The sequence below is a fragment of the Hemicordylus capensis genome, chromosome 5, assembly GCF_027244095.1.
Source record: "Hemicordylus capensis ecotype Gifberg chromosome 5, rHemCap1.1.pri, whole genome shotgun sequence".
NCBI lineage: Eukaryota > Metazoa > Chordata > Lepidosauria > Squamata > Cordylidae > Hemicordylus > Hemicordylus capensis.
In genome coordinates, this window is record NC_069661.1 from 94,045,196 (window position 1) to 94,073,193 (window position 27,998).

General features: G+C 43.7%; 1 protein-coding gene across 15 annotated transcripts in view; it reads left to right on the forward strand.

The window, feature by feature from the left end:
* Window positions 1-27,998, forward strand: part of SGCZ (sarcoglycan zeta) — an 889,976-nt gene that overhangs the window by 745,275 nt on the left and 116,703 nt on the right. For all 15 annotated transcript variants that reach the window (XM_053253767.1, XM_053253769.1, XM_053253774.1 and 12 more), the window contains one exon: window positions 17,987-18,109. In XM_053253767.1, the coding sequence (XP_053109742.1) occupies window positions 17,987-18,109 (123 nt within the window). The remainder of the gene's footprint in view (window positions 1-17,986; window positions 18,110-27,998) is intronic.

Genomic DNA, 27,998 nt, shown 5'->3' on the forward strand with positions numbered 1-27,998 from the left:
TATCAGCTTTGGCTGATATGCCAGCTGTATCCGTTTATTGAGATAAACGACCTCAGAGCAGTAGTACATATGATGGTAACCTCCAGAAATGACTACTGCAATGCACTCTATGTGGGGCTGCCTTTATACATAGTCCGGAAATTGCAGTTGGTATAGAATGTGGCAGCCAGGTTGGTCTCTGGGTCATCTCGGAGAGACCACATTACTCCTATACTAAAAGAGCTACACTGCCTCCCAATAAGTTTCTGGACAAAATACAAGGTGCTGGTTATAACCTATAAAGCCTGTAACTTAGCAAAGAGGTGCCTTTTAAAAGTGGTGATTCTCTTTATTTAGCAGGGGCAGAGCAACTGGCCCTATCCAACTGGTCCTATCCAACCCAAGCACAACATCCCTTCGGTGGCTGTTGCTGGTGTCTAACGTTTATTTTTAGATTGTGAGTCCTTTGGGTACATGGATCCATCCTATTTATTTATGATGTATTTCTCTATGTACACCACTTTGGGAACTTAAAGCAGTATAGTAGTAGTAGTAGTAGTAGTGTTAGTAGTAAACAGCTTAGGCCCTGAATTTTTAAAGGAATGTCTTCTTCACCATGAGCCCCATCGCTCATTGAGATCATCTGGAGAGATTCGTCTGCAGTTGCCACTGGGTCATCTGGTGGCTACGCAGGGATAGGTGTTCTCCGTTGCTGCCCCAAGGCTTTGGAAGGTGCCCCTTGCTGAAATAAGAGCCTCCCAATCTCCGACAACTTTTAAAAGATCTCTAAAGACTTATTTTTTCACCCGAGCTTTTTAACTGGGCTATGGTTTTAAATTGTTTTAAGATTTTCATTTTTAATCTGTTTTCCGTTACATTCTGGCCAGAGATGGAAGCTTGGGGCTGTCTACAAATTTAAAAGATCGATAGATAATCATTATTAAGCATTTTACTTTATTTATGAAAAGAAGATGGGTGTGCATTTTGTTATTAAAGTTAACATAACATTCCTGAAAAAGAGACCATGTTAGAGGTAATGGAACTGGTGGGAACAAAGAAACAGTTTGTATTTAATTTTACCAACTTAAAATCAGTGGCCAACAATCTGACTAATGATGCACATATAAAGCAAAAAATAAAAGAAAGAGTGGGGGAAAGCATGCCCACGGTGCTACCAATCCCACTTCTGAAACACAGATGCTGGCATAGTGGGATGATTTTTGCCAATCTCCACTCCCCATGGAAGCTCTCAGTGTGACCCAGAAGTAGGTGCTTGAGAGCTGCACAACCCTCAGGTACCTACTTCCAAGTTACATGGAGTGCTTTGGGGGTGAGGGGACGAGGATTGTCAGAAAACATCCCTTCCCCCACACAAGCATCTAAAAAAGCACAGTGCATATGCTTTTTTTGGCGGCACATGTACATTATGAATCAGGATGTAAGCCACAGTTTGTAACTATCCAATCAGTTTTACCACCTTAGTCCAGCTTGGCCTCTGGTTACTGAAATACATTTATTTGTGAAGTATGTCAGGCACTTTAAAAAAAAGCTTATATTAAAATGCATTAGTACTGGCCTCACTGAAATTTCTCTGTAGCAGGATGTTAACTTGCAAGATTAGAAAAATCAAGTGACTGAATCGGGAAAGAAAAGGTTAAAGAATGCTTAATGTGAGTCTATTTCAAAACCTCAGGCGCTGTAGTGAAATTCACCTTACAATGTTAAAGCAGCTAGCAGGGAAGGATTGGCACCATTAGCAATTATTTTTGAGAACTCGGGGATGACAGGTAAGGTCTCAGAGGACTGCAGCAGGTCAAACTCCGTACCTATTTTTAAGAAGAGGTGGGGGAAAGCAAGGATCCAGGGATTACATTCAAGTAAATTTAATTTAACACCTGGCAAATTTTTAGAGTAACTAATAGAGCAGTCAGATAGTAAGCAGCACTCCTAGAGGAAAATAAGATGAACAACAATAAGGCAACATGACTGAGCTTTGTGGAAAAGTCAGCAGTGTAGTGAATCTTCAGAATCTTTCCTTTTTTTCCAGTGAAGAATTTAGGGTTGTGTAAGACTTTGATTTTCTTTCATGCAATCTTTCAGTAATCTGACAGCTTGACTAACAAAGCTTACTTGCTTCAAGCCCATGCGGACATACAGTGGGATACCTAGCACAACTCTTCCACTCCTTTAGTATGTGTACTGTCACACCAGAGCCAAGCACTGCCCACACTTCAGAGGCACTCTGCAAGTTCAAAAACACAGTGCTGGAAGAGCTTTCCCAGAGCATGGGAAGCACTTGGAAGTATTAGGGTTCTGGTGTAACAGCATATGTATTAGAGGACTGGGAGAATTGCGTAGGCACTCCTGCTGCATGCCTGCAGGGATTGAAAGCACACATGCTTCATTAGTTAGGATGTCAGCCACTGAGAATACGTGTTTTTTTAGACTCTTCTTTTAACAGGTGTGCCTTTTAGGAAACAGCTATTTCCCAGTGGTGAGCAAGGGGCAAAGAGTTACACCAAGAACTCCTAGCATGCCATCCTGATCATGCGCATAGTGCCCTGTTTATACATGCATAGGTTCTTTCACATTGTTGGCCAAGCACACATACACGGCAAGTACAGGGCCAGTGACTGTGAATGGGCTTGATACCACTCCCCACTGTATATGCATTCATCTGAATGTGAGAAAAGTGTTAATGTCAGTCTACATGGTCTTGGCCGAACACTTCCGAAGGAAGGAAGGAAGGAAGGAAGGAAGGAAGGAAGGAAGGAAGGAAGGAAGGAAGGAAGGCCCTATTCACATGAAACAGAAACTGGAGTTGAAGGGGCCTGTGGTTGAATTTTTAGTATGTCCAGATGTGTACAACTTCAGTTTGGACCAGGGGTGTAGCTATAATTGAGTGAATGGGTTCAAAGAACCCGGGGGCCCCAGTTCCTGAGGGGGTCCCAGTTCTACCCCTCCCTGTTTTCTTCATTATCCCCCACTCTGAGGGGCCACTGTAGAGAGGGGTGAACATGAGCTCCCTCTCCCCTAGCTACGCCCCTGGTTTGGACACAAAAGCGACTCGAGCAGGAGTGTAACTATAATAGGGCAAGGGGAGACAGTTGTCTGGGGGCCCACTGCCTTGGGGATCCCCCCAGAGGCAAGTCACATGACTGATTCCCCCAGCCACGCACCCGCCCGGGCTTCCTTCAGTTGTATTCATCCTCCGAAATTGATGTGAGTGTTAAGACTTGAAGCTACCAGAACAGTCTGTCTTTCTCTAGTGCCATTAAATGATTTTCATTGTCCATAATTTACAAAACCTTTTTCAAAATAATTTAGGATGATGTTCTGTTGTGGCACATAGGAGATATGTGCCATATATATATATATATATATATATATATATATATATATATATATATATATATATATATATGCTTTTTGTTACCATTATTCAGCCTCATTTAAGATTTCTTTACTTCATGAGCTGAGCTTCAGTGAGTGGAAGGGCCCATTTAAAAATCTTGTCTCTAAAATCTTGTTTAAAATCTTGCCCACTACAACCTTGCTACGCCCCTGGACTCGAGGTTTCCCTCCCAAAACTCCAGTTTGAATCTTTGGTTTGTAGTGGGTTTCACCAGTCCTACCTGAGGTTTCAAGGTGCCAGCATTACATTTGAACGCTGAACTGAAGCCCCACTGAGCTCTAACCATGAGCCACCTCTCATGGCTGTCAGGACTGTCCATTCCAGAAGGAAGCCCACACAGCCAGATCCCCCTCCTCTCTAGAGTCCTCATGACTGCAGAGAGGATCCCACCAGTTGCATCTGAATGTGGACAGATAACTGTGTTGGGCTGGGGGCGAAGCACGGGTTCATTGGACCCGTGGTTTTGTGTTACATGCAGATGTGGCCATAGATAGAATATCTACTTTGCTCTGTTAATTTTATTTGATTTTAAGGTTCTATTCAGCTCATTCATTTTTATATATTAAATTATATAAACTGTTGGTTATATTATAATAACTTTATATATAAAAGCCTTAGGACATATGTAGCAAATCCTGTGGTACATGGCACATGTTTCAAGAGTTGAGAGAGAGAAAGAGTTGTCCAGAGGAGAGAGAAGGCATGGAGTAGGGTTGATTGGCGGACAGAGGGGAAGCTGCTGCCAAGGAGGAACAGGAGGAGGAGAGGAGGTGGCGGCAGCAGCAAAGAAAGACAAAAAGACATTGCGCAACAGCATCCGTCGCCCCGCCGAGTCTTTTTGTGAAGACGGTGGCCGAATTGGGGTGGAAGAGCGCACCAAGGGCCATTTGTGCAGGCCAGAAGAGAAGCCCCAGCTCGGCTGTTCTCCTTGTGAGGAAACTGGGCAGGCTGATGCAACGGAGGCCGGTGTTAGGAGCTGACTTAGGCCGTGATGCCGCTCTGGCTGGGGTGGGAAGAACTGACTGAGTTGGCGGGGGGAGAACTGACTGAGTGGGGGAGAACTGACAATGCGTGGGGGAACACTGGCTGAGTGAGTGGGGGGAGTCTGGCTGAGTGAGGGGGAAGCGTGGGGGAAGTTTCGCCGCCTCCGCTGCCATCCCAGATGGCAGGGGGCAGCTTAAGGCAGAAGGGGGGGGGAGCAGGGCAGGGAATTGGTTTGTCCAGAGAGGGGTGAGAGACCGAGAACTTGGGTGCAGATTTTCTGCACAGGGCCAGCTATTTTATATTATTTCCTTCTCTTTCCTCATCACTTCCTTTGTGTTTTAACAGCATGTAAGGGAAAGTATTTATTTCAAAGACTTGGTATACAAAACATCACAGGATAGACCATTTGCCAGTCATAGCATAACTAGATATTTTATTGAAGAGCATACTTAATCCGTTAGCCTTAACCAATTTTGCTGGTGCAAGTTTTATTTGCTTCTGTAGCACTGCTGCTAACCCAGCACTAGAAGGATGAGGCTTGACATCTGTTAAAGCCTAAGAGAAAATCCTAATTGCACTGAATGGGAGTCAAATCAAGATCAAGCACATACACAGGAAATGCAGCATATACTCTGAGACAGTTTAGAATTTAATAAGGTGTTTGCTGTGGTTTCACAACAGTCTCAAGAGGAAACATATACTTGGCAAAGATGTTGCTGTGTTAGGCACTTCTAGACAAAGTACAAGTGGAATCCTCCTCAAGTCATTCACATTTCTTGCTTGGGTTGCCCATTTCCTAGTCACGCACCTGTTACTGCAAGTGCCACATTCCAAATTGCATTGAATATATATCTAAATAATAGGTGTTGGATAGAGGAGAGAGGATATACTTGATCATGCCTATTATCATGACAGCAGATTTGGAAATAGCAGTCCTGTTTTTAATGGTGCACAGATGGTGTTAGGGATTTGAGAGACTTCTCCCCCTGTTTATTTGTTCTAATGAGCTATAGCTTGAGACAGAGTTTCCCCCACTCAGAATTGGTAGAAGAGTGTCATTGTGTGCCCATTCACCTCCCTAATTCTCAATTTTCATGTTTTAGGGTACCATTTTATCAAACACATAAAGTCTCAGTACTTTATGTGTTTGGCCAGTATACTTGGCCAAATGGTATGGCCAGTATATTGGTTTAAAGCCTTTTGTGACTACAGTATATTAGTATCCCACTTCTTTTCAGGTGGACCTCAAACCATCCTATTGCTTTTCAATTGACATTTTTTAGTCTGGACTAACTGAAACAAAATTATCCTACTTGCATTTTTCTACCACTGCAAGGACTGTGTATATATCAAGGGTGGCTCCAAAGGTGGGGGCAAGCACCCACTCTGTTATTTCCCCCTCTACCTGCCCCCTCATTTCAGATTCAGATGTGGGACCTAATGTGGGACACAGCTCGCCCACCCAGAGATGCACTTTGCCCCTTCTGTGCCTTCTCCTCAATTTTTCCCTAGTGCTACCATTGGGTGTGTGTGTGTGTGTGTGTGTGTGTGTGTGTGTGTGTGTGTGTGTAAAACCAATGGTTACAGAAAATTTCCTTGGAGAATGGGGACTGGGTTCAAGTTCACATAAGCCTTCTTTGTTACTTCACAGTGTCATAAAGTTGTTAAATTCCAAACACACCTGTACACTTCTATCCAGTTGTAGAGGCGTAAAATAATTTTGAATCAAAATTCTGGGGTCTCTTCTATCTATACTTTAAAGTGTGTCTCTTTATGTTCTTACAATACTATATGCAATAGATATCTTCAGTGTACCAGGGAAATACCTTAAGTATCTACACACTTATGTTCAGTTCATGTAATCTCTGATGTTTCATAATGGTGTTGGATCTACTGAAAAACAGCCAAGCTCTCTGGTGGCCAATCATACATGAAGCTTCATCAATATTAACCCAAAGTCTTGCATCCTGGAGAAGATATTTGGCATTATAACTTTAAAACACTGAGTTTAGATTCTCTCAAGGCTTCTCTCTTTATTCAAGCGTCATCTCTTTCTGAGCCTTCCTGTTCCCAAAGAATCAATATATTTTTGTACTGACACCTACTCACTGAATCCATATAGTAAACTATTACTTCTGTGTGACTGTTTGCAAACTTGCTCAAACACTTTCTGATGCTTCATGTAGAGATCTGTGGAGGTTGTGGAGTGGACTCAGTCTTCAAAATATTTCTTTGAAAAATATGCATGGCAGCTTTAATCTTTAGAACAATGCTCCTGCAATATCTGTTTGGATGACTTCAATTAAGTAGTATTCCTTTCCTCTAGTGATCAAGAAAGGTTGATCCTGGTGTAGGGAGGAGCTGTTACTTGTAAATGTTACCAGTACCTGATTCGTGCTAAGGCTGTGTTTGATGTTCATGCTTGTTATGGAACTATAGGGACCACATGAACAATTGTATGTGCCAACACATCGTTCCTGTGGTATGTACATTTTCCACTTGCTGATGTCAGAGCCAATTTAAATGTGCCAGCTGCCATGTGGAGGTTGTCAAAAAGTGCTCATGTGTAGGTGGCCCACACTGGGGGTATCATGGCTTCAATGCTCTTCACCTGTGCACTATCACCAACACATATGCAGCTTTTTTATGCCAGCATAAAAAGATGATGAGCTTGTCTGATGAGCCAGCTCTGCAGCACTTTTTGTGTTTTAGCCTTCCATCTCTCAAATGAATCATTCCGTTCTCTTGAAGGAATTTAACAATGAAAATTATGACTGGAACAAAGACTAACGCTGCATTAGTGCAATGAACAAAGATGCACCCAGGCAAGAAGGCTGCCTAGCTGAGCAGATGCTCAAAGTTGTGCCATTTCTTGCAGTCTCGATCTGTCTGCACATGCACTGCACTTGTACAACAAAGATAGTGGGGAAGCTTTGCATCATTCCCTGCAACATATATGGACTAAGGAAGAGGTTCCATAAAGGAGGAGGTCTGCCGCAGGTTGCACAAGCATACCCTGATTCACCAGTGCAACATTGGAGAGGAGAGCTGTTCTTGTGGTAGCAAGCATGACTTGTCCCCTTAGCTAAGCAGGGCCCACCCTGGTTGCATATGAATGGGAGACTAGAAGTGTGAGCACTGTAAGGTATTCCCTGCAGGGGATGGAGCCACTCTAGGAAGAGCAGAAGGTTCCAAGTTCCCTCCCTGGCATCTCCAAGATAGAGCTGAGAGAGATTCCTGCCTACAACCTTGGAGAAGCTGCTGCCATTCTGTGAAGACAATACTGAGCTAGATAGACCAATGATCTCACTAAGTATATAACAGCTTCCTATGTGCCTATGTGCCTATTAGTCTGGAACACAAGAGCAAAGCTAGCTATCACAATAGCACAACTAGCTAGTGCAATATCCCTGATGGGGACCAGATAAGCTCCCCCCTCCCCCTTGAAATGTGTAGACTGGCTATGGGTCTGGACCTAGACTCATTGATCTGCCTTAGTGTGAGGTGGTTTCATATGTTTGCATGAATTCCTTAATCATGGCTGGTGCTCTGGGCTCCTTGGAGGAAGAGCAGGATATAAATGTAAAAATAAAATCAAACAATCATGAATATTTATTGTTTGAATGGCCCCATGTTTTGCTGATAGTGAGCCTTTCATCAACCTCACTCTGTGTGTGTGTGTGTGTGTGTGTGTGTGCGCGCATGCGCACGCGCAGAACCTTTCTTATATGAGCAGTTCATGAATGAGGACTGGTATTGAAAAATGAGTGTAGAAGCAAGTGATCATTCAACCAGGGTGATGGAGCCAGGGTATGGAAGCTTTATAATAGAATTAGATTTTCTCATGACATCTGATCCCTGCTGGACTGGTAGCTGTAGTACAGTGAGCCCTTTCTTGTGAGCAGTGAGAAAGGGCTACAGGATTTTCAGGGAGGAAGCCCTAGAAAGCTTACCTCCCTGCAGACAATCTTTCCGTCAGATGAGCACCGGCTGCTGCCAGTAGCTCCGAGGGTCAGGGTACCAGGACGCCTCGCTCCCCAGAGCTTCAATAATGCACTGGGCAAGTGCGGGGTGCATTATGGAGACCCCTTCCCCTCCCCTCATCTACTAGCCGCAGCTGCCAGACAATTGTAAAAAGGTGGTTAAGGGAGCACTCCTTCCCTTAACCTCATTTTAAAGGGAGGCTTCATAGGCGGGTTTGCTGCCGTGGTGCTGCCAGAATCGGGCCTGATCCCGGCAGTACACATGTGCGTGCAAAACTGAGCTGGGATACCTTCACCCAGTTTTGCACGTGTGAGTGAATAGCCTCAATATCTGGCCGTCTTCAGTGGTGCTGCTACAGTGCAGTGGAAAACAGGATACAGTAGCAGCTCTTCTCCTCTCGCAAGGTGGCATAATGATGTGAACATTAAGGTGCCTGGGTCCCCCTGCAAGTCTCTCTGCTACCTTACGGAGTATGCATTTGCCATTGTCCCTATCAAGATCTGATAAATAACAGTGGTTTTGAAAGGGGAGATTTGGCATCAAATGAATATTCAGAGTGCAATTTATTTGTATTGCCACACTATCAAAGGGCACTTGGAAATTCTCAATATTCATGTAAGTGTATCATGTGAAAATATATTGCTTTCCCTCTTCTCATTAGTCCCTTGGAAATATCAATAAGAATGAATAATATCATAGCAAGAATTTGAGTGGGATCTCTAGAACATAAACTGATTCTATATGCAGATAATAGCCTATCATCAGTCATGGATTTCCACTTTAGAATTGGGAAGGTTATGGACTTAACAACACAGAGAGCAGGGTATTATATTGGGCTATAAAGTAAATTATTCTAAATGCCCTTATCTATTACTTTGCTTTCAGCCGTGCTTTGCAATCAGCAAATCTAAATGGAGAGAGATCTAGGAAATCAATTCAAAAGAAGCTTGGTAACATTGTAAAACACTTGCAAAACAATTACTGTGAGAATTAATGGTTATATTGAGAGGTGGAGAACTGTCAGTCTCTATCTTGATAGATAAAATGAATATTCAGTTGGAACTAGCTTTTAAGGGCAAAATATAATAAAAATGATTATGCTTAGTATATCCAAAAATAGAATTCAGGGAAATGGCCTGAACTTGCTCCAATTTGCACAGCATAAAAGGAAACATAAACTGATAACCCATCTAGAAGACTTCAGTTTGGGGAACTGTGTTTCAGTGCTTCAGTGCTCCTAATCCCAGCAGTCAAGATGGTCAGGGCCTCAGACCAACCTGCTAGTTCATACAGCTAAAAGCGATCAGCACTGAACTAGTGATGGGTGTGGTCGCCTCATAATTAGCCCAGTTTCTTTACGTGTTCTCAGAGAATGCTTTGGGAAACTTGGGGTTTTTTAACTGAGGGTTCTCCAGCAACTGATAATGTTGGAAGAACCAGAGAAGATCCCTACCAGTCCTCCAAGAGGGATAAGGGTATTTAGGACTTTAGCCTACACCTTCCCTACCAGACCCCCCACCACCACACACACTAATTGTCCCCTTTCCCAAAATGTACCTTTGCAAAGATGGGGGGGGGCAGTGGCAGTGGGAAGGGCTGGTGGGGAAGGCTGTGGTGAATGACAAGTGTTCAACAGTGGTGAAAGGCTGGGGGTAGAGCTGTAATGGAGCAGACAACTTCCAAGAACCTGTCTGCCCTGCTTACAGGAGCCACTGAGCCTCCAGAAGGCGCTCCCGAGCTCCCCCTTCCCTTGGATAGGGCTCTTGCCGGGGTCAGAGCTCCCACCTGCTGTCACCACTGCCAGCCTCCTTCAGCAACTCCCTCTCCACCCGATGACCTATGGGTGTGCACATGGCCCATGGAGAGCACGTGTGCACTTTCTTCCCATTGGCCAGGAACCCAGCCAATGGAAGGAGGTCAAGCAGCTTAATAAAGAGAGAGAGACTTGACGGCATACAGCCCCTCTGGACAGGCTCTGTCCATTGTCCTTCCATCAGCCAGGAGCCCGAATGATGGAAGGAGGATGGGCAGAGCCTGGACACCAGGGGTGCACGCTTCCAGCTGCCTCCTTTGACCACTTGCCTTCCATCCATCCTCTTTTCATCAGCTGGTCTTCTGACTGATGGAAAAAGGATGGGGGAGCCAGGTAGAGATGTGCACGGTCCGGACCAGTCCGGACCAGTCCGGACCGGCACCGAAGGGGGGCCCTTTCTTTTAGGGCGGGAGGGCTTTCTTACCCCTCCCGCCTCTTCACCCCCTCCAGTGCCCGTATTTAACTGAATAACGGGGCGCTGGAAACCAGCCGCCCCCGCTGCCCCCCCTGAGCAGATTCACATAGAAAAGTGCCAATACCCCTGCCGGCGTCGCCCGCCAGCCAGCCCTCCCTCCCTCCCAGCTGCCCTCCCGCCCGCCCAAGTCCTTACCGAAAGCTGCAGGAGAAAATGAGAGGAGCTCCCAGACAGAGCTCCTCTCTTTAGAAAGGCCTGCTGCAGAATGAAGGCGCTTTGCGCGCACGCGCATGCGCATGCCGCAAAGGACGCCGGAGGCCCGGTCTACCCGCCAGGAAAAGGCGATCGGAAAAGGCGATCGGAGGCCCGGGAAAAGGCTATCAGAGGCCCGGTCTAACCGGCCTTTTCCCGGCGGGTAGACCGGGCCTCCGGCGTCCTTTGTGGAGTGCACATGCGCGCGCGCACAAAGCGCCTTCATTCTGCAGCAGGCCTTTCTAACGAGAGGAGCTCTGTCCGGGAGCTCCTCTCGTTTTCTCCTGCAGCTTTCGGTAAGGACTCGGGCGGGTGGGCGGGCAGCTGGGAGGGAGGGAGGGCTGGCTGGCTGGCGGGTGGGCGGGCGACGGCGGCAGGGGTATGGGCACTTTTCTATGTGAATCTGCTCAGGGGGGGCGGCGGCGGCAGCGGGGGCGGCTGGTTTCCAGCGCCCCGTTATTCAGTTAAATACAGGCGCTGGAGGGGGCGAAGAGGCGGGAGGGGTAAGAAAGCCCTCCCGCCCTTAAAGTTATACCCCCCACCCGGACCCGGACCAGCAAGGGCCGAACCGGTCCGGCAGTTCGGCCATTCCTTAGAATGGCCGCCGGACCGGTTCAGACTCACCCCTAGAGCCAGGTGAGGGCTGTGTGTATGCCCGTGAGTGTTCATGCCACACAGGGGGGCACCCCTGCGAGTGGACAAGCTTCCCGTATGGAAACACAGACCCCCTCTCCCCTCACTACACCCCTGTTTATGGCCTAGACACTGCAGCATTGACTCTTGTATGGCTGCTGTTGCTAGGGAACCTGAGAAACGGAGTTCCCAGTGGCTCCTGGTTCAAGGGATTCAGCCAGGAGATATTGGAGACTCAATTTCTTGGATTTACCAGCAGCAATAGATTATTTGTGCAAGCATTTAGACCTTTCTCTCTACAGTTGTCACAAAAACCTCCTCACTAGCAGACCCTGCTCCTTCACAAGCTCCTTCTTTGATAAAAGAGGAACCAGCTGTAGGGAGGGAGGGCTGGCAGAGCTAGTGTTGGAACAGGTCCCTTATTCTTTTTGTGGGATTGTGAGCTGAACTTTTGTGGGATTGTGGGCTTGGCTCATAATGAACCCAAAGGGGAATAATTCTATCTATGTACCCACCCCTAAGATAAATACTGGTGTATTGGCAATGCTGAATTGCAAAACGTTTGGGCTGTATATTGCAATTCTATCTTTTCTTTTCTAACACCCTACTTCTGTTTTACCTTTTACCATTTTCTCTTTACTGTGTTTAATAAAACTTTCATTAGCATGTGTTAATTTCAAACAATTTCAGACTTCAGATTAAAAGTTATGATAACTATGATGTATATGATTGCATACATCTGAGACAGTAATTTATATGCAATCATTTTTGTCATCTTCCTTCAAGATCGTAGCCACCTCCATATTACTGTTCATTTCTTCTCTTGTTTGCTAGCTTGTTAAATATCTGAAGAGATGCAGATTGAAATGTGGCATTATGCATCATAACTTGTGATTTGGTCAAAAGTATCCTCATTTTATCTCCAGCATGTGTTCAGTTTTGTGTTTAGTTTTGTTTTTTGCTTTTTTCTTCTAGGGGTATGCACGAACTGAAAATTGTGGTTTGGTTCGAACCAAACTGGCTGTTCCTGAACCAGTTTGGTCAAACCGTATGGCCAGTCCAGTTCATTTGAATTGGTCCAGCGGTTCAAGGGTCTATACTGGTACAGGGGAATCTGGTGAGGATTCCCCTTTACAAGAAAAGGGGTGGGGAAATCCTTACAAAATGTTCTAAAGGGCAGGCAGGGGAGGGGTGGTGAGAGAAATAATTTAATGTTCTTACTGGCCTGGTGGCAGCCACCAACACCTCTGCTTGCCCCCCTGGCTCAGCCCAAGTGTGTGGCACACCCTCTGCAGCAAGCCACCCATTCAGGTCCCCTCCTCTCTGAACCTGAATTTAGAATCTTTATCATCCCACTATGATGTTTTAATAACCTTTTTTGTGGAGAAAATATCTCAGATTCAGGCTGACTTGGATGGACATTAATGCGGAGTCAATGGCAGGGGTATCCTGGACTTTTTTTGTTTGATTAGAATGGATCAGTTTCAATTTGTTACTCCTGAGGATGTGGACAAGCTTCTTGGAGGTGCTTGGGCTACCACCTGTCCTCAGGATCCATGCCCAACATGGTTTATATCATCTAGTAGGGAGGCTGTTAGAGATGGCCTCAGTGATGGATGATTATAGGCTGGTCTCCAACCTCCCTTAGTTGGGCAAGGTGATTGAGAGGGATGTGCTAGAACTTCCTGTTCTGGATGGGGTTGCACTCCCTCTGAAGGAAAAAGTACATAGATTGGTAGAGTTGATAGACCCAGCCATCACCCTGGTGTCACGGGTGGAGGCTATGGCCAGGAGCACTTTCTATCAACTTCAGTTGATAGACAACTGTGTCCGTTCCTTGAATATAACAATCTCAAAACTGTGGTACGCTCATTGGTAACTTTTCAGATTGACTGCTGCAATGTGCTATATGTGGGGCTGCCTTTGTATGTCACTGGGAAACTTCAGTTAGTTCACAACGCAGCAGCCAGATTGGTCTCTGGGGGTTTCTTGGAGAGACCATATTATGGTTAGGACTGGGTTACCTGGGAAAGTGCCTTCATCAGTATGATCTCCACCACACTTTAAGGTAATCAGGAGAGGTCCATCTCTGGCTGCCACCATCTCACCATCTCTGTAGCTGCTCCTGGGCTCTAGAATGTACTCCCTATGGATATTAGAGGCTTAAGAGTTTTAGCAGCCTTTAAAAGTAAAGGTAAAGTGTGCTGTCGAGTCGCTGTCGACTCCTGGCGACCACAGAGCCCTATGGTTGTCTTTGGTAGAATACAGGAGGGGTTTACCATTGCCTCCTCCCACGCAATATGAGATGATGTCTTTCAGCACCTTCCTATATCGCTGCTGCCCGATATAGGTGTTTCCCATCGTCTTGGAAACATGCCAGCAGGGATTCAAACCAGTAACCTCTGACTTGCTAGGCAAGTCATTTCCCCATTTGCCATTAGATGGCTTAGCAGCCTTTAAAAGAGCGCTAAAAACATCTTTTCAGCCTGGCCTTTAGTTAAGTACTGACATGATTTTTAGACTGGTTTTAATTTTGTTTTAAAGAGTTGTTTATTTGTTTGTTTTTTAATCTGTTTTTATATTTGTGAACCACCTAGAGCCATTTGAGTGAGGCAGTATAAAAATAAAATATTAATATTAATATTAATTTGATGATGGTGATGATGATGACAGTGAAGGTGGCAAAGAAGCAATACTTCCTGCTGCCATTCCATCCTTGCAGTCTTGTCCAGCACAGCTTTTCTATGCACTATGTAACCTTCTTCAAATTAGTCAGCAGCCAAGATACGTAGGTGTCTTGGAGACATGTTATGACTTATTTGCCAAGTGCTTCAAGGGTAAAATTGTTCACTTCCATAGAACTTAGACACCACATTGTCTGCAGTTCCATTATTAAATGTAGCACCTTCAAATCTTCTAATTCAAAGCACTTTCAAATCTTTTGTTATAGAATAATATTCAATTGATGATAAACCATTTGCTTGGAGGAAATAAGGTTCTGAAATAAGTTTGGTAATCCTAATGGATGACATTTGTCAGGGGAGGAACAGAGGAAGTACAATCCTGCTCATTCTCTTGGGCATAGTGACTGATGTCCAGACTAACATTATGCATGCCAAAAAAAATCATTCTCTGTGCACAATCTCCCCCACTGTACCTCTCAAAAATATGTCCCTGTGAGTAGTAGGGCCCACAGGAACATGTTTTGGAAAGCACAGGTAGAAGGAAGGGGAGATCAACAACAAATTCACCCCTCTTTTTTATTATCGTTATATTTGTACACTGCCTTTCATTATAACAATCTCTTCCCTCACACAAAGTTTTTGTTGTGTGCAACACTAGTCTGGATGTCAGCCAGGTGCTTTCTGGTGTGACTGTCTGAGATGGGGATTAGAATAACTGTGCTTCAGTAGTTTACATTTCTGGCTGGCTGGCCATTTCCAGAAGTCGGTTTGGGGCATTATTGCTCTGCCACATGGAATTTACACTATGCAAGACCCTGCAAAGCCCTGCTTTGCAAGGTGCTGCAAGGCCCTGTTTTGTCTTCCGTTCTGTTCAACAGCTACATGCCATGCTAAATGACATTGATGTCCTTTTGGTGCCAAGTGAAAACCATTTTATTTGCCCATGCTTTTTAGACACTGCATTCTTGTATAATGTTTGAAACTGGCTCACCTACCTTTCTGTTGTGACTTATTAATGATTTTTTATGTATTTATTGTTATTTTAGTCTTTTTGGTAATCATGAGAGGTTTTACCTGAAGAGTGGGACAGAAATTTATTCAAATACATACATACATACATACATACAATAGGGGTGTGCAATTCGGGTTTTCGGTGATTCGGTTCAGGACCCGAACCGAATCACCCCCGATCTGTTCTGTGCCCGAATCTGGGCCACCCGAATCACCCCTGATTCGGTTTGGATTTGGATTAAATCTGAATCCGAATCTGAATCGATTCGGGAATGAAAAATGGGTCCCAGGGGCAAAATAGTGGGGTGGGGTGGTAGTGCCCAATGGTTGGAGGCTCCCACCCAAATTTCAGGGGAATTGGGCAAAGGGCTTATTTTGGGGGAAATTTTGAAGTTTTATTGTCTTTGGGGCAGTTCGGGGGCATAGAGTGGGATCTGGGCAAAAAGAGTGGGGTGGGGTGGTAGTGTCTAATGGGTGAAGGCTATCACCCCAATTTCAGAGTGATTGGGCAGAGGCTGATTTTTGGGGAATTGTTGAAGTTTACACGTCTTTAAGGTTTCCCCCCATAGAGAAGCATTGAGGTGTCAGCGAATGGATAGCTTCACGCGGGGGGCAAAGGGGTGGCCTAGAGCAGTGTGGGGTTGGTGATAGTGCCAGGTAGGGTCAAGGAAGCTACCTGAATTTTTCCAAAGGATTTGGGCAGAGGGCTGATTTTTGGGGAATTGTTAAAGTTTACGCGTCTTTAAGGTTTTTCCCCATAGAGAAGCATTGAGGTGTCAGCAGCTCCATAAGTGCACTTGGGGGGTGCTGGGATGGCCCAGAGCGAGTGGTAGTGTAGTGCACATAGGGTGCCAACCACCCTACACGGTTCTGTTGTTTCAGAGGTATTCTGAGTGTGGATTCTATGATAGCTAATGAGAAATCTTGAAGGTCTTGATCCATACATGGGAATAACCTGTTGGTTCTTCTAACTTGGTTAAAAGTGCCAAATGAACAAGAGCCATATGCAATACATTCTAAATGAGGGAACCAACAGAATGAAATATGTGTTAGAGAGAAATCTGAGTTGCATATGAATGGTTAATATATATACCAACCAAGAAATAATATCGTCAGTTTACACAAAGCTTGTTTGTAGCCTTCTGTAGATATTTCTTTTATTGGAGGCATATGTTGCCTGGAACCTGGGAATTCTTAAGAATGTTGACTTTGGCAACATGGAATGTGTACCAAATGCAAACTGGTAGATATTTGGTAATGTAGACCTGTATATATTTGGTTGCTTTCTAGAAGTTCATATCTGAAGGTTGTGTTCATTGGTATTTTTCATAGTTAACATGTCTTTGCCAATCCAATATTTGTGTCCATTGTTCCTATGGACAGAAATCTGTCTGTGTGTGTTTAGTATAGTTTAACCATTGGTAAAATAAGAATTCAAGACATTTTAAAATCATACCATTCATGTTGTGCTGCATATAACAGACAAATCTTTTTAATGGGATAAATGGTTGTGTGATTTATCCCTTACTATAAACCAGATAAAAAAGATGGATTATATCCAGAATATTCAAATAGACAAACAGGCCTGATATTTACTAAGGACACTGAGATATTACAACAATATTCAAACAATGAATTTGGATATCTTAGATGGTCAACAGTGAAATAATTAGGCCTCATTCATTTTCAATGTCTGCAGAAGATTCATGTGTGGAATCGGGTTTAACTGCACAAAAAAGGATATATAAAGGGATATGTTCTGCACAGGAATGTTCACATTACAGAGGCTGAGGGCCATTCCATACAGTGCATAACAGCAACCTTGGATTTGCAAGCAAATACATGGTTGACAAGGAGAGTAGCCAGCCTTGGCTCTATGTTTATATTGTATCTGTGATATGTAAACATGTTTCCAAACGTGCATTTGTGTCACTCAAATATTACATTTTTAGATGTACAGTGTTTTTCAATGATCTTAGGTGTGCCCCCAAAAGCCTTGTGAAGGGCCCCTGAGATTCAGGCAGTTGCAAAATGAGGTCCATGTTCAATCATTTGAATTATTCTGCAGCTTCATGCAAGACTGGACTGTATTTTGAGCATTAGATATCCAGTTTAGTGAGGGATGCTAAACTGATGCCAAAAGCCGTGATTTCGCAAATATATTTCTATGTATATAACTAAGCCTTTTGCTTTTATTCTGGCACACCAGCCGTCCCCACCCTCAGAATTTTGTACTGCGAGTAGCTTTTGGGATTTCTTCCCATGTGGAACATTTGCTTTTTTTAAAAAAAAGGATGTAGACACAAATTCCAGCTGTTTGTGCTGATGCAACAGAGAAGTAAGTTGAAGGCAGTGTAACAAGTCATAAGCCACCTGTAGCCTTGCTTAGCCCCAAATAAATCAATAAAACTATTACAGAAAAAAATAAGTATTTGAGGAATTCAGCACTAATGACTAATGGCATACAAGTGTGAAGTGTTTTATTTCCACATATGCTTCTGAAAACATTATCAGGATGGGATCCAAAACATGCTGCAAACAGTTCTCATATATTTACCAGAAACTTCAATGTTAACGTCCGTATCAACTTAGCATATTGAGACTTCCCAATCCCTTCTACCCACCCCAGCCCTTGGTTATCTTCCCAAGAGCCCTTCTAGAAAGTTGGGGGGGGGGCCCACCTGCAGCTGCCTTTCAGGGCAGTGAGGAGCTGCAGCTGAAACAAAACACTGAAAAGCCCACCTGTGGATGGAAGTGCTTGGGCCCATGCAAAGGGCTCTTTGGGTCCTGGCCTAAGACTTCATTTTCTGTTTTAGGAGCTGATGCTGTAGAAGCCCAGTGTAAAAGGTTTGAAGTGAGCTCAAGCGAAGATGGGAGGGTGCTCTTCTCCGCTGATGAAGAAGAGATTGTCATTGGAGCGGACAGACTGAAAGTAACAGGTAGGCCATAACTGCAGAGTCCCTAACATTGACCTTCTTTTATGAATTGCTAATTGTACCAATGATGATATGTCTATAAGGTTTATATGAGTGTACCATAATTTATTCTAATGAGGAAGCCATCACTATGTGGCCTTTGCAGCCAAACCAATGACAACACAAGGAAAAAGATGAAGTTGAAGGGCCACAACTTTATTGATTATCATGCGTAACCAAGTTGGAGGGTTAGCTCTTTACAGTTCTTACAGTGCAGTAACTAGGGGCTTGCTACCCATGGTATGAGTCTCACCTAAAATGCTTAGGGTGATACACGCTGACTCCAGACACTGCCCATCTTAGCCAATCTAATGCCAAGGCACCTGCAGAAGCCATTGCTGCCACCAAGCTACAAAGCTTTGGCTGCCGCCATGGGGGGAGGCCTGCTCGCCTCACTCCCCCACCCTCCGACTGTGCACATGGCACCTAGAATATGGATAGTTCAGCCTTGTGACAGTGAGGAAAAGGGCTTGCGGCGGGGGGGGGGCTCGTGGCAGTGGCAGTAGCCCCCCCCCAGGCCTAGGAGGCCACGGGCTAGGGCCCAAAGGTCCAGGGATAAGAGTGCCTCTGGGAACTGCCAAGGATTCCTCCTCACACCAAACATGTGTCTTAAGGTGCTCACTGACCCTACACTTCCCTTTTATTCTGCACTGTGCCCGCCATTGAGACTGTGGAACCGAGCTAAGGGACAATACTGCAAAGTAGGCAGAAAAGGATGCCCAGCCAAGGCCAATGTGGTGGGTCAAAAAAATCCTACCTGGCCTCCCAAAGGGGCAACCAGCTCAAGCCCACACTATGCCCTGGGAAGGGAGTGAGATGTCACCTCTCACTCTCAAACTGAAGGGCTGGGTATGTGGGAGCTGCAATGGCCATGCAGGCCCCATCCCCACTGGCCCCTAGTAAGCTAGTAAGCCATTGCCTCATTCAAGTGAGGCTGGGGCACAGAGGCCATTCCCCAGACATGTTAGACATGCGGCCGTATTTCTAATGCATTTGCAACAGTTCTACCAACAGATATACAGTTCTGAATTAAAACCATTTTCTTAGGCTGAGAAGGAAAAAATATCAAATTTGTTTTAGAATAAAGCTTTTACTGTCAACTACTGTAGTTAGACTTTTCAAAGGAAGCCCTGTTTTATATGTCATCATTAATCCAGCATTGATTTATTCTTTTGCCATTTTGAAAGGTTTACTTAGGTAATGCCCGCTGCCGCTTCATAATAATGAAAGTTGCCATTATATAGTATGCTTGATAGTTCTTTGTACTCAAAATGTCAGATCTAATTTCTCTGTGACTGAAGGGTACATACTTAAAGTACTCTATCAAGAGTGCTTAAAGAAGGTTCACCTTGAACAGGTTAAGTCAAAACCTATTTCTTGCTAGATGTCTTAGGATATTAAGAAATGACTTCTCCTCAAGTTGCAAAATATTATCCACTGGAAGACTACACTTACTCAGGAAACCCTAAAACTTTCAGAGACTATTCTGAGTGCATAACAGTGATTAAGAGTTAATATTGATTTAGCTTATACTTGATAAATGTGATACATGGCAATGTGCTGCAAGCAAGAGACTGCTGAGCCCAGTGATATTACTTGTCTTTTGTTTCTACAAATACTATAAATTATCTCTACAAAGATAACAGAATTTAAGGCTCTTGTTGCACGTTTTCTGCATCATTATATGATCTGGAAAGGGCTAATGGTAGATTCAGAGTGCAGGTAGTATGTTATGTTTTTAAATGCTACCAATGAAAGAAAAAAACCACTCCCTGAGAATAAAATATTTGGATATTAAGAAGAGGGCTGTGCTAAATATTTTTCTCTGTTATGTGAATTTTCTATCTGCTGGGAACTCCTCCACAGCGGCGGTGGTGGTGGGGAAACTATTTAAAATACAAAAGCCCACATGCAGCCAGAAATCTGTTGCCTCATTCAGGAAAGAATATGGAACAGCAATACATCTTGGACAATAGAAAATGTTCTAGAGCAGGGGTTCCCAACCTGTGATCCTCCAGATGTTGCTGAACTGCAACTCCCATCACCCCCAGCCACAGGTTGTGAACCCCTGATCTAGAAGACGTTAAAGAATACTGTTAAGTGCTCTCCACTTCTCCATGTGATAAGAACAATCCCACTGGAGACAGGAGGGGCGGGGCTCATGTGAATGAGCCTACAATCTCCACCTCAAAGGCTATAAAGGGCAGAGGTGAAACTTACATGTGTCAGTGTTGGAAGAAGCCCCCTTCTTGTAGACGTGAAACTTATAAGGGGTTTCGAATATCTTGTCAATTTCATGTCTACAGCCAAGGGATTTCTTGAGGCTCACTGTAGAAATTGGTGGAAAGCTTGTCAGTTTTACTTTGAGCTTGTGCAATATGTTGCACATCCAACCACAACCATTTTTTTTAAATCTGAGAAACATGTGCTTGAGTTTTATGCATCTAGTGACTAATACATTTTTAATGGAAATTAAATGGGATAGATACAGCCATAAGGAGAATCTAGGATCCCTGTCTACAGCAGTGGGACCACAATATTCATGTTGGAAATCAAACTTGGCAGATTACCACCACATCCCTATCCTTTTTACATTATTATTAATCTTGAGCTATCCAAGACAATGAATGATGGGGTTAACTTCACCTGCCCTTGCTTACATTTCAAGAGTGAAATATTTTTCCTGCCAGTTTCAAGGGATCAGTGAATGTTTCTTGTTGGTTTTCAAAATACACTTCCTTCCCCACCAATTTCAATTGATAAATACTGATGTTTTAATACCTTCTTTTCAAGCCTTTAAAATCCAATAAGCCTTTAAAATCCAATGCTTTTCTTTGCAGATAAATTAGCAGTCATCTCTGTGACCAATGAACTGGTGCTAATTCTATCTGTTTGCTAGAATTCGAAAGCCAAAGCCAAATAAATATTTTGCTCTTTTATCTAAAGGAAATCTTGAGAGGCAGACATTTTCAGGATAGTTTCATTAGAAAAAAAGAGGAAAAGAACTTGAAAAAGAAAGCCAAAACAAAAGTTTAAACAATTAAGTCAGAATCCTGCTGTCAGATAAACTCATGGCTAGCCTGCTCAGTATTCAGAAGTTCAGTCTTAAGCAAGCCATTGACATAGGCTTTCAAAACAGCTATTAAAAGTTTCACCAGATAATACAAAATAGCTAAGAGTAGCAATAGGAAAACCAATAGTCCCTGGTAGACTGGTTCGTGTGTGTGTGTGTGTGTGTTTAAAGAAATGACTATATTTAAACCTCAGATACTATGCTAGATTTTTAAAGTACTCTCAGGGACACATCCCTGACAATGAAAAGGGCTTTTGCAGGGAGGGGAGAGGAGCAGAAATCACTTCCTGACTTGCTGGACTTCCAAGGCCCGCACCTAGTTTTTAGACTGCTTGCAAAGGCAGAGCATAAGGTTACATATCATGTCAACCATATATATTAAATCTCAAACACAAATGAGAAATTTTACATTGATATTTTTTCCATAGAACTGAAACTTAAAGCAAAACTTTTACTGCACTATTTGTTTGTTTGTACATTTATATCCTGCTCTTCCTCTAAAGAGCCCAGAGCAGTGAACATGAACATGTTTATCCCCACAACAACTCTGTGTGGTAAGCTAGGCTGTGAGATAAGCAACTAGCCCAGAGTCACCCAGTGAGTTCCATGGCTGAACAGGGATTTGAATTTGGGTCTTCCCGGTCCTAGTCCACTGCTCCAGCTCATTGGCCACCCAGTGACCATCCCTGATCTAAGCTAAGCTTCTACTCTTATTCTCCTGCTTCAAATAGTAAAAGTGATCACTGAATGTATATTTGAAGCAGAGAGAAAAACCTTTTTAAAAGGAAAAAAAAGAAAACCTCTGACTGAGACACTGGCATTCCAGTGCCTTGCCAGATTTCATCAGTTATATCATGTCACAGGACGTAATGTAAACCGACTGATGCAAACCACGGGGACTTGCACATGTTTGCTGAAAAATTTAAAAGCAACACAATTTGGGGGTCAGAACTCAAAGGCAGACTACAAAGAAAAAGTTATCTCTGTATTCTTAGCTTGGGGAATATAATGCCTTTTGGCTGTGTTCTAGTTGTACCTTGCAACCATCATTCATTCCTTCGTAACCTTGAGGCTAGATGACATGGGGCTGCCCTTGATGACTACTAGAAAGCTGCAGATAGTGCACACTGCACTAGAGATCACATCACTACTCCAGGTCTAGTTCAGGTTCCCTACAGCATAATGTTATTACCCAAGTACTTTGGGCTGTATATTGTTAAACAACAGTTTTCTGCCCTTAGTCCTGTGATGATCACTAGAGGCTCCATCGTCACTGCGAATGCATCAAGACCTTATTTATAAGTTATTTATTAAAAGATTGATATCCTGCATTTCTTTAGAAAAGAGAGAATTTCAAAACAGCTAACAATAATCAAATTATTGATTACAGTAATAAAAAAACAGTTTAACAACCTCAGATGATACACTAAAACTACTAAAATATTATAGCACAAACAAAATAAAAACAAAAACCAGTAGCAGGGAGAATTATCAGCTTTGCTAACAGTCAAGTTATCCAGTCCCCAAAAGCCCTCCTAAAGAACCGTGTTTTCACCCTATGGCAAAAACTAAACAGTGATGGAGCCAGGCAGACCTCCCTAAGGAAGGCATTCGACAGCAAAGGTGCCATGACTGAGAAGTGGCTGTCTTATCTTCACCTGCTGACTTTCAGATACAGCTGAAGTGTATCTGATATTGATCTGAACCTATGTAGGGGGATGCATATGGAAAGAAGTGGTTCTTCGGGTATTCTGATCCATCCATTTAGTATTTTGGAGATAAGGACCAGTACCTTGTATTAGTTTAATAGTATGTGTTGATGTTGTTTGCTTTTAATTTTATTGTTAACCAAGTGATATGGTTATGAAGATGAAGTCTTGATGGTTGCTTCCAGCAGTCCACAGCAGGTAGGCTGCCAACCATGGGGTGGCGGGAGGGTGGGGAGCCCAGACATTTTTTTAAAAAGCCAAAAATCCTCCAGCTGACATCCCGACTAACAAAGCATGCCCACCAGATGGGAAGCCCACAGACAAGATATGAAGGCATTCCCCGCTCTCCTACTATTGCTCTTTTCTAACCAGTCTGGAGGTAGTCTATAGGCATCAAGACTAGTGGCCATTGATAGATCTGTCCTCCATGAATTTGTCTAAGCCCCTTTAAAGCCATCCATGCTGGTGGCCATCATCGCATCCCATTGCAGAGAATCTCATGTGAAGCAGTACTTCCTTTTGTCAGTCCTAAATGTCCTGGCAATCAGTTTCATGGGGTGACCCTGGTTCTAGGGTTGTAAGGTGTGGGGGGCGGGAGTTATCTCTCTCCACTCTCTCAATTTTATTCCCAGCATAGCTCTTTCATTGTTCTAGAACCTAGAGAAAGGCTCAGCTTTTTACATCTGCCTATATGACTCTCAGCAACAAAAAAGAAAGAACTTGCTATTAGCTTTTCTCCTGCTAGAGTTCAAAAGAGCCAAAGGCCAGCCCATCCAGCTAGGTCTTATAACACTTCCTGAAGGTGCTCAGGTTGGGGCTTTGGGAAGTCTAACATGGAAGTGAGTCCCTTAATCAGAGTGAGCAGCCAAGTATGCTTCTCTACCAAAAATCCTATTTGGGGGATAGATTCACCAAAATACTTCTGCTGAAATTTTCCCTGAAGTTCATAACTAGCAGCAGAGGCATTCTTCCCCCTGGACCTTGGGGCCCCAGTCCATGGCCTCCACATTTGGGGGGGCTCCAAAAGCCTGCGGGGGCCTCTGCCACCACAACCCCCCACAGCCATGAGCCTCAGTCACCACTGCTGTGAGGCCGAACCACCAATCTTGCCAGTAATTCTAGCTGCCATGTGCACGGCCAGGGGAAGGGGTGAATCAAGCAGTCATCCCCCTGTGGTGGTGGTGGTGGGTGGAGCGGGAGCGGCCACTGGACCTGGCTGTTCAGCCCAGCGGCCCTTGAGAACTGTGAGGCACTCCAGCATGCCTGCACAGTTTTCAAACTGGCCCAGCAGCTTCTCCTGCTCTGACCACCACCACGGGGGGTGGGGGGATGCCTGCTCAACTCACCCACCCCCAACCGTGCACATGGTAGCTAGAATTACTGGCAAGATTGGTGCTTAAGCCTCGCGGAAGCAGCAGAAAAACCTCACCACACAGACATTCTGGGTGCCCAAACTACCTAAGTAGTTTGGCAGACTTGACTTATAAACTTTAGCCACTTGTAATGCTTACATCACATGGAAGGCAAGTAGTAAAACAACCCTTAAGTTCTTCTCCAGCGTTGATTTTAATCTGAGCCAAAGAAGAATTCAATTCCACTCTTCCAGGCAGCCCCACCTGCCTCTACTCATGGCCTCCACCTCCACCCACACATTTGCTATTTTGAAATATTTAGGGAAATAGCTTGCCTTCCTCTGAACCCATTTAAGGTAGTAGTCTCTCTCCTTTGCATGGCTTTCCTGACAAAACCAGACATTTGCATTGTCTAAGAGACTACATGAACAAACATGAGGCAAACATTGGTTGGGGCAGAAAAATGTTTTCACATCTTAATGAAAGGATTAAGAAGATTCTGTAAGAGATTTCGCTTATTCTAAGATTTCTCTTATTAAGAAGATTCTGTAAGAGATATAGTATTGACAACTGTTGAAAGAATGGTTAGTTATATAATCATCTACCATTTAATTTGAATGCATTTGCATATTACCAAAGCCTCAGTGCTATTATAATATATGAAAATAAGTGAAAAATAACTTAGAATGTAATAAACTGAGGCTCCTTCATTTTTAGAAGGAAAGGCCATTTTTAGTCCCTCCCTCTCCCACTATCTGCTGCAATAAAATACCACAACCAAAATACCTTCAGCAAATAGGATGTGCACCCTTTGCTCACAGCCCTGCAGATTAAAATTTGTTTTCACTAATTAAAGTTGCACCCCTACCAGATAATCAATTAAAGGTTTAGTTATCCATTGATGAAAGGTTCAGCCTTTGAAATGTGTGGCAGCAACACAGTAGTGCATGCTTGCAATGACAGATATTGTGACATCATGCAAAGAAATACATTCATCTTGTCAGGACCAGCAACGTATTAATAGAAACAATTTTAGGGATTAATTTTCCATTAGTTATGTTCATAAAGAAAATGTATATACATTGTTGCTGAAGGACAGGCATTTTATTTATAACTTTTGTGAAGCCAAAAAGAGTAAGAGGCACTTCAGACGATCGGTGTGAAGCGCCAGAGGGAGTTCTGTGGGGAGAGCAGGCTTAGCCCGCTCTCCCCACAGATGAGCAGCTGCTCATAGCTGGGCGGCCGGATCGGCCACCCACACAACTGCTGGCTCCATCATGGAGCCGACAGGGGCGATGGGGATTGGGGGCCGTGCAGCCCCCGGAAGTTCCAGGATGCCCTGAGTGAGCACATGGGACATCCTGGAGAGACTTCTGAACCTGAGAGGCTGCTTGCAGCTTCCTGGCAGGGTTCTCCTCATGTGTTGCCATGGCGCGGAGCTGAACCGTAGCAGCATACGATCCGAAAACCCAGGTTAGCTGAACGCTCACTCCGCTAACCTGGGCTAAGGAGAGGGCTACTTTGGCAGGCTAGCCGCCAGAGAACCACCGGGTTCGCTCTCTGGTTCTCACAGTTTATTTATTTTTATTTATTTATTGTTAAATTTATATGCCACCTTTCATTAAAAACAATCCCAAGGTGGTTTACAAAAATTAAAAAACTTAATAAAAATGACAGTTAAAAGTATTAAGCTAATAATATGACAACAAATCTATTTTAAAATATATAAAATACAGACATAAAAACTGTACACGGATAAAAACACACAGAAGCAGCAATAAAACAATCATGTAAAGGCCTGGATAAAAAGCCAAGATTTAAAAATCTTTCTAAAAACTGTGTTGGAGTCCGAGGAGCGAATGACCACTGGGAGAGCATTCCAAAGTCTGGGGGCAGCAACAGAGAAGGCCCTGTCCCACATGCACAACAACCGAGCCTCCCTCATTGTTGGCACCCGGAGCAGAGCCCCCTCAGATGATCTCGTCAAGTGGGCAGCAACCCTTGGAAGCAGGCAGTCCCTCAGGTATCCCAGGCCCAAACCCTTGAGGGCTTTAAAGGTCAAAACCAGCACCTTGAATTGTACCCAGAAACACACTGGTAACCAGTGCAGCTCTTTCAAAATAGGTTTGATATGCTCACACTGGGCAGCTCCAGATAGAACCCTAGCTGCCACATTTTGTACAAGCTGCAATTTCTGGATATTCTTCAAGGGCAGCCTGGTTTTCTCCCATCATGAGAATAGCCTCTAAGTGTGGAATCTTGACAAGCCACAATTCAAGGACCCTCATTCAATTATGTTCAAATGCTGAAGTTTAACACTTAAATTATCTTGATTTTAAAAAGCTCAATGTTAACCCTGTTGAAGACTGCAAGAGTTTTCCCTTTGACCTTAATGGTGTTAGTATTGTACTCTCCTAGATATAATTTAGAAAATTACTTTGTTCATGAAGCTTCTGTGTGCCTGTCTTTCAATTAGGGTTTCTTCTTCTTCTTCCCACTGCTCAAAGGTAAAGAAGGGTTTTCAGATTCAAAAACTTGTGTCCTTTAAACATTTTCTTTTAAAGCTCTACAACTTCAGTCTCATTTTAAAATCTAAGCCATAAAAGAGAGAAATGTTGCTTCAAAGAATGATCTCTGGGGAAATGAAGAGAAAACTTCAACTTTTGTTTATGCAGAGTTTTCTTGAATTTCTGGGCTCTGAAGCTGATTCAAAAACCACACACAATTAGATTGATTAACTAGCATAGGAGGGTTTCTATTTCGGGCCAAAATACACATGAATTAATCATGTCATTTGGCCATTTGTGTTGTTGCTGTTAATTATCAGCTGTTAACTATTCAGTCAGAATCAGGACCAGAGTAAACGGTCTTGGTCCTGGTTCTCCATCTTTGCCATAGTCCCAGTGTTGACCACCAGTGTTGACCAATTCATATCTAATATCAACAACCTATACATGCAGGACCTAGTGATGTCATTAATGTAACATCTAATGAGACTCTTTTGTGAAATATATATTATCATTGAAGTTTTCTGGGCTTCTCAGAGGCATCTGGTGTAGGGTGTGAAGCAGGCTGCTGGACTAGATAGGCTTTGGGCCTGATCCAGCAAGGCTGTTCTTATGTTCATGATGATGCAAATATTGCAACCAAAAACTCCTACATTCTCACAGTCTAAGACAAATCTTATGAGCATATGCAACTAGGTATATTATCAAAAAAATAAGGACACATCATCATCAACAACAACAATTATTATTATTTATATACCACTTTTCAACAAAATTTCCAAAGCAATTTACATAGATAGATAAACAAACAAACAAACAAACAAACAAACAAACATTCATCAGTGAATGTTGACCAATCCCTTCTACAATCGTAAACAAGTCCAGTAATAAGCCTTGAGTTTCCTGGCCAACATGTTCCACAGTGTAACGTGGGCAGTTCAAAACCACCTGTGCCACTGTAGGGCTCTAACACACATGCCCATGGTGCTGTGCAAGAGGGCTGTTCCAGTATAATTAACCTTTGCATGATCGTAGGACAGATGGTGCTTGCAGTGGGGATAATGCAAGTAGAGTACAACTTGTGATTATGCAAGGGTGAGTGGATTGAACACCCTTCTTGTGCAGCAACATGGGTGTGTGTGTTAGATGCACAATATTTCATACAGTACACTTTAGCTTCCTAAAAATCAGATCTCAGTTTTTAATATAAAT